The sequence below is a fragment of the Geospiza fortis genome, unplaced genomic scaffold (genome assembly GCF_000277835.1).
Source record: "Geospiza fortis unplaced genomic scaffold, GeoFor_1.0 scaffold275, whole genome shotgun sequence".
NCBI lineage: Eukaryota > Metazoa > Chordata > Aves > Passeriformes > Thraupidae > Geospiza > Geospiza fortis.
The window spans coordinates 5,712,377-5,718,167 of NW_005054341.1; the positions used below are offsets into that span (position 1 = coordinate 5,712,377).

At 48.3% G+C, this 5,791-nt stretch overlaps 1 protein-coding gene across 1 annotated transcript in view; it reads left to right on the plus strand.

Annotated features, from left to right (window-relative positions):
- The window catches only part of SLC22A7 (solute carrier family 22 member 7), a 15,875-nt gene extending 12,202 nt beyond the window's left edge, over positions 1 to 3,673 (plus strand). Inside the window, exons 6-10 of the mRNA XM_005422609.1 lie at positions 280 to 389; positions 467 to 681; positions 1,141 to 1,249; positions 2,572 to 2,778; positions 3,610 to 3,673. Of these exons, the coding sequence (XP_005422666.1) occupies positions 280 to 389; positions 467 to 681; positions 1,141 to 1,249; positions 2,572 to 2,778; positions 3,610 to 3,673 (705 nt within the window). The remainder of the gene's footprint in view (positions 1 to 279; positions 390 to 466; positions 682 to 1,140; positions 1,250 to 2,571; positions 2,779 to 3,609) is intronic.
- The last annotated feature ends 2,118 nt before the right edge of the window (positions 3,674 to 5,791 follow it).

A 5,791-nucleotide genomic window follows, 5' to 3' on the forward strand; every position in this document is an offset into this window, starting at 1 on the left:
TCCCTACAGACCTCTCTGCTACATGGGGCATGTAGGTGAGAGGGAAGAAGAAACCATGAGAAGAAAAAGAGGTCTAAAATAGCAGGCAACCTGTAAAGTTGTAGGAACACATGACTCTGAAAATATATGCTCAGAGAATGGCTCTGCAGAGGGAATGTATGGAAAATCCAAGGTGGATCTGAAGCTGGGAAGGGCAAAGTCCCCAGCCTGTCTGGGGTTTCATGTCTGCATCCCAACAGAACAGCAGCTGAGCTATTTCCTTCTTTCCATCTCTGCCAGACCCTCACAAGGATGGCAACAGACAAGAACATGGGAGGGAGTTACTCCTACATCAGCTTGTTCAGGACCCCAGTCCTGAGGAAGATCTCTGTGTGTTCTGGTCTAGTGTGGTAAGCAGTGTCACTTCCCAGGGGGAATTCATCCCAGAGGGATTTCCCTCAGTCCCATCTCCACCCACTCCTTGCAGGTTTGGTGTTGCCTTCTCTTATTACGGCTTGAGCATGAACCTGACTGGCTTTGGGCTCAGCATCTACCTCTCCCAGTTTGTCTTTGGTGTCATTGAGATTCCAGCCAAGATGGCCATGTACGTGCTGGTGAACCGAATCGGCCGGCGGCAGAGCCAGGCGTGGACGCTCATCCTGGCCGGGGTCTGCATAGGAGCCAACATCCTCATTCCCAAGTGTGAGAGGCTCTTCTGCTCTACACAGGACTTGCTAAAGGGGGAGGGAGTCCATTTGGTGCAGTGCTGGAGAAGGAGAGCCGTGGATTTGTCCACAGGCAATTCTTTGTAGAGAAGTCCTCCACCTGAAGGGTGTCCACGAGACGAGGTCACTGATGTGGGCTAACCCCAATATCTGGTCACAGCAGATGGTTTTGTGACTGCTGAAGGGTCCAGCGATGGCAAGGCGCAGTGCTATCTTAATTATAGACTTCGTCCAATGGGAACTGCCAGGACCTATCCTGTCATCAGCTCAGCTCCCACTTGGGCTAATAATTACTAAACCTGCAGACCCAGCCTTTGGAGACAGCAGCTCCAGGGCTAAGAAGCTGTGTGGGAGCGCTGAACCTTCTCCCTTCTTAGACCTGGAAGTTCCTTCCCAGAGGCAGCTCACTGCCATAAATGCCTTTCCTTCCCCCCAGCCTTCACCTCCGTGCGTTCTGTAGTGGCCATTTTGGGCAAGGGTTGCTCAGAAGCTGCCTTCACCACCGTCTTCCTGTACACCTCAGAGCTCTACCCCACCATTCTGAGGTAAGAGAGGCCACCCAGCTGAGCACATGCCCAGGGCCTGGCTGGGGTCATCAGGCCATCAGCACATCCTGCTGTGCTGGTGACTACCCTGCAGCACTGGCCCCTTGCCTCTGGAACCAGCAGGTTCTAGGGATTTCATGTACTCACAAGAGAGAGGCAGAGAGCCACCCTTTTGTTCACCTGGGTTGTGTGTGGTTAGGTTGTGCCAACAGGAAGATGAATGGAAAGGTGAGGAGTATTCTGTGTGGGAAAAATATCTTTGCACTCCATAAAGCACCTGTGCTTAGTAAAGTCTTTGGTCCCTGTTATAATCTGTCAGGGACTGTTGGAAGAACCTGAAAATAATAACTTGAAATACAAAATTTTACAAGGGAGACATACTACCACATGTTTGAGAGTCTTTTGGACATTGGATGATATTAAAGCAGGCATTAACCAGCATTTCAGGAGAAAAAACAGAGCTTATTTGACATACCTGGGGAATGGTAACGTAAGACCAGATTTAGTATTTGCATAGGCGGGGATATAGCTAAGTCTGGTGGAGGGCATCACCTCACTGATTTCTTTGTGGAAGTCTGAAAAAACCTCATGAATGACAGCAGGCCTCGTGGGCCACTTCACTTCTGTCCCTTCCTGCCCAGAGTACCCTCCTCTGCCATTTAGTCCTTTAGCTTTCAAAGGTCTGTTGCATATGGGGAAAGATGCACATTTAAACCAAAGCAGTCACACTGGTCTGCCATTTCTTATCCCAGATCAGTTCGTATCTTTTATGCTCAAAGACATTGGCAAAGACAAAATTGTTGGTTCCTTCTCCAGTACTTGTTCTGTATATGCACAAGCAGGTCCTGGGATCCTTGTCATGAGTGTGAAATGCCACCCATCACCTCAAAATTAGGTCTTAATTTCTGGTCTCCTCTCCAAGAGCTCCTTCCTTGAACCAAAAATGCTCACAGGTATCTCTATTGTATGCCACCTGCCTAGAAATACCTGGGAGAAGGAGGAACTTGGATTTGCTATAAGCAGGTTGGAAGGCTCACTAGTCTTACTATTAGAAAATGCTCTCAGGGTTTTAGACATTTAAAGTGGAAACAGCTTTAGAGCAGGTGTTCTTTGTGTGGAACTGCAGCTTCTTTCTCACAATAGACATAAATCTGTTTCTCACAGCAGCTACAGTTGATCTCTGGGATAGATGATGATTTTAGGAAGATATGAAGAAAGAAAAGAAAAAAATGGCAGAGGGAAAATGGCAGAGGGGAAACGGGCAGAGGTCTGCCATGACACAAGTAGGCCTCTGTTTCCCGCGGTGGTGTGCACCTTTCCAGGCAGAACGGGATGGGGTACACATCCTTCCTGGCACGCCTGGGAGGGGCGCTGGCCCCGCTGGTGTTCCTGCTGGACGAGGTGTGGCGGTCCCTGCCCGAGGTGACATACTGCGCCGTGGCCGTGTGCAGCGGCGCCGCGGCCTTCCTGCTCCCGGAGACGCTCAACGCGCGCCTTCCCGAGGGCATCGAGGACGTCGAGAAGCCACAGTGAGTCACCTCCATCCTGCCCTGCACCTGGAGTCTGATGAGGAATGGGGACATCCTCTTGGGTTGGTTGTTGATATTTGCTGCTTTGAGATGCGTAGGATGTCTTTGTTTCAGCTTGTGCAACTGAAGAACGAGTCTGGACTGTTCACTTTTCAGTCTTGAGGTTGTTTATTAATTCTTATCTATAAAATTTTCTTTCTGCCCAGCCGAGATCTGCTCAGCAAGGCAGCCACAGGCACTCTGACTGCCCCTGAGGCGGTGTTGTCTTTTTATACTACAAACTACGTATATCATATTTACTCTTAATTCCCAATACCTATCACCTATGTTAGACAGTGCAGCCAATCTAATCAGACTAAACCAATCTCAAAGTGCCAACATCACAGCAGAAAATGGAGAACAAGAAGAAGAAAGAAGAAGGACTAGACATGCCCTGATTCCTCCATCTTGTCTCCATACCCCCATACCAAAAATCTTAAAATCTACATTTTCACCCTGTGAATATTTTATTATTATACTATTCAAACCTCTGCGACTTTCACGTCCTCATACAAAGCTGGTAACTTGCTCCAAAGGTCAAAATCAAATCCCCAAGTGTTCTGGGCAGCATGCCAAGGTCTCTGAGCCCCCTGACGGGGCCTTTGGCAACCCTGGACACCCAGAGAAATGTACTGAGTTCCGACATATCCCTCTCTGCTGCCTGCAATTCCCCGTCTGTGGGCAACAGGGGAACGGGGGATAACCCACTTGAGTTGTTGGCCTGTGGGCCTGTTGGCCTTCCTGCTTTTCTGCCCATCAGCCCAAACGTGATTTTTTTTTTTTTTTTTGCAGAGTAAAAGTGCCACCAGAAGCCAGCACTCCCGAGGGCGTGCCACTGCAGGCTCTCCTGAAGTGAGGAACACTGTGGGACGCCCAGCACGGAGGACTGCACAAACTGAGCCATGCTCTGATCTGCCAGGGAAATGCTGCCCACCGATCTCAATCCCAAGGGAAGTGGAACTGAGGGCACGGGAGGAAGGAGGCAGATCAGGACACCAGCTGGCAGGAGCTAACCCACTCTGTGGTGTGGCCAGCAGCAAGGATGCTCAGGTCCAACAGGGTGTGGAAATAAAGGCACCTTGTGCTAAGCTCTTCCAGTCTTTGGCCTTGTTGGACTTGGACCTTTCAAATCCGTGCACAGCCTTCCAGAAACTACAGTCCATTGGCTCATACACCAGGAGAAACAATGCAGCCAGAAAAATACTGAGTGACAATCACACAAACCTAAATAAGCTCTAATAAATCCAGCTGGGTGGCAATTTATGGTTCATTTTAAACCATAAACTGTAGCTACAAATATTTCTTGCATTTAGGAGAGGTCTGGACGGTTTTCACACTGAGGCTCAAAGCCAGGAAGAAGCACATGCAGGAGTCCCACTGAGAATGGGTGAACTGCAAGCATTTTTCCTACATACACAAAGAAGAAAAAAGGTTTTGCGTTTAAATCTAGTGTGTATGCAAGAATTATACTTTAAGCTATAGGAAAAAAAACCACAAAAAACCCAAACCAAACCAAACCAAAAATAATAATAATAATTAAGAAAAAAAAAAAACAAAAAAACAAAAAAAAAAAAAACCAAAAAAAAAAAAAAAGAAAACAAAACAAAAACACACAAATCCTTAACCCAAAATCCACCTTGCTACAGGAAATTTTGCAGCGTGGAATATTGAGTAGTCCATTATTGGACTTCATTCTGCTTATTGGTCTAACACATTGATCTTAACTCTGTGGAATATTTTTGCCTCTTGTGCTTCATTATGTAACCAACAGAGATGAGCCATCAAATTATCTGTCAGTTGGAATTACCTATAATTTTGGAATCCTGATAAACAGCACATAGCCAAACTGGGAAGAGGGAATGGCTTCAGGATCTGAGTTCCAGGTGCTCTGTGATTCCCTGGGCTGTGAGGTGTTTTAACTCACAACACTGTGAAGAGAACACACACTGAGGATGCATCTGAAAACAGATCCAGAGGCCCATCCAATCCCAGGTCCAAGAGCACCTCCTAGTAGAAATAAGCTGCATGGAGAATTTTTTTAGCTGCTATGACAGCAGCTATTTTTTAAATTAATTTTTTCCGTCCATGAATCACTTAACACCTTACCTTGTGATGTCAAAAAAAGAAAAGGCAATGTGCAGGTCATGACCTATCTGTGTTTCCTTCAGCAAAATGTTCTTTATTTCTTGGAAATATATCATGGTTTATAGAGTATGCCAGCTGATGTTTGCAATGCTGATGTCATTACTCTTACAGCATCTGTAGGAAAAACAGGACATTAACCAACTCAAAACCTCAGAATTTTCATGATTGATAGGTTCGTTAAGACAAACCTGATCTGTTCTGGGGAGGAAATCTGACTTCCAGGTTTTGAATTTGTGAGATACCTTTGCTCTGCCGCAGGTTTGTTCGTGAGGAAGGCAGGAGTGATGGTTACAAACAAGAAGACCTTTCCATAACCAGAAGGATCAAATTAATAGTAATGTAGGAGAAGATAAGGAGTGATTGGAAGAGTCAAATGGATTAGGAAGGAGGAGATCTCCTGGCTCAGAGCTGAGCACCGACACCCACGGCTGGGGGTGAGCATCCCCCAGGGGCTCTGAGCCCCGGAGGGCAACGGAGCCTGCAGGCACCGAGCCTGGGTGACAGGGGACACCCCGGGCGGAGTCACACGGGGAGCGGTGGGGACGGTGACAGAACCGGGCCGGTGACAGATCCCGGGAGGTGACAGATCCCGGCCGGTGTCACACTGGCGAGCAGCAGGGCCGGCAGCAGATCCCGGCCGGTGACAGATCCCGGCTGATGTCACACCGAGGAGCGGCGGGGCTGGTGACAGAACCCGGCTGGTGACAGATCCCGGCCGGTTTCACACTGGGGAGCAGCGGGGCTGGTGACAGATCCCGGGCACTGACAGATCCCGGGCACTGACAGATCCCGGGCAATGACAGATCCCGGCCGGTGACAGATCCCGGGC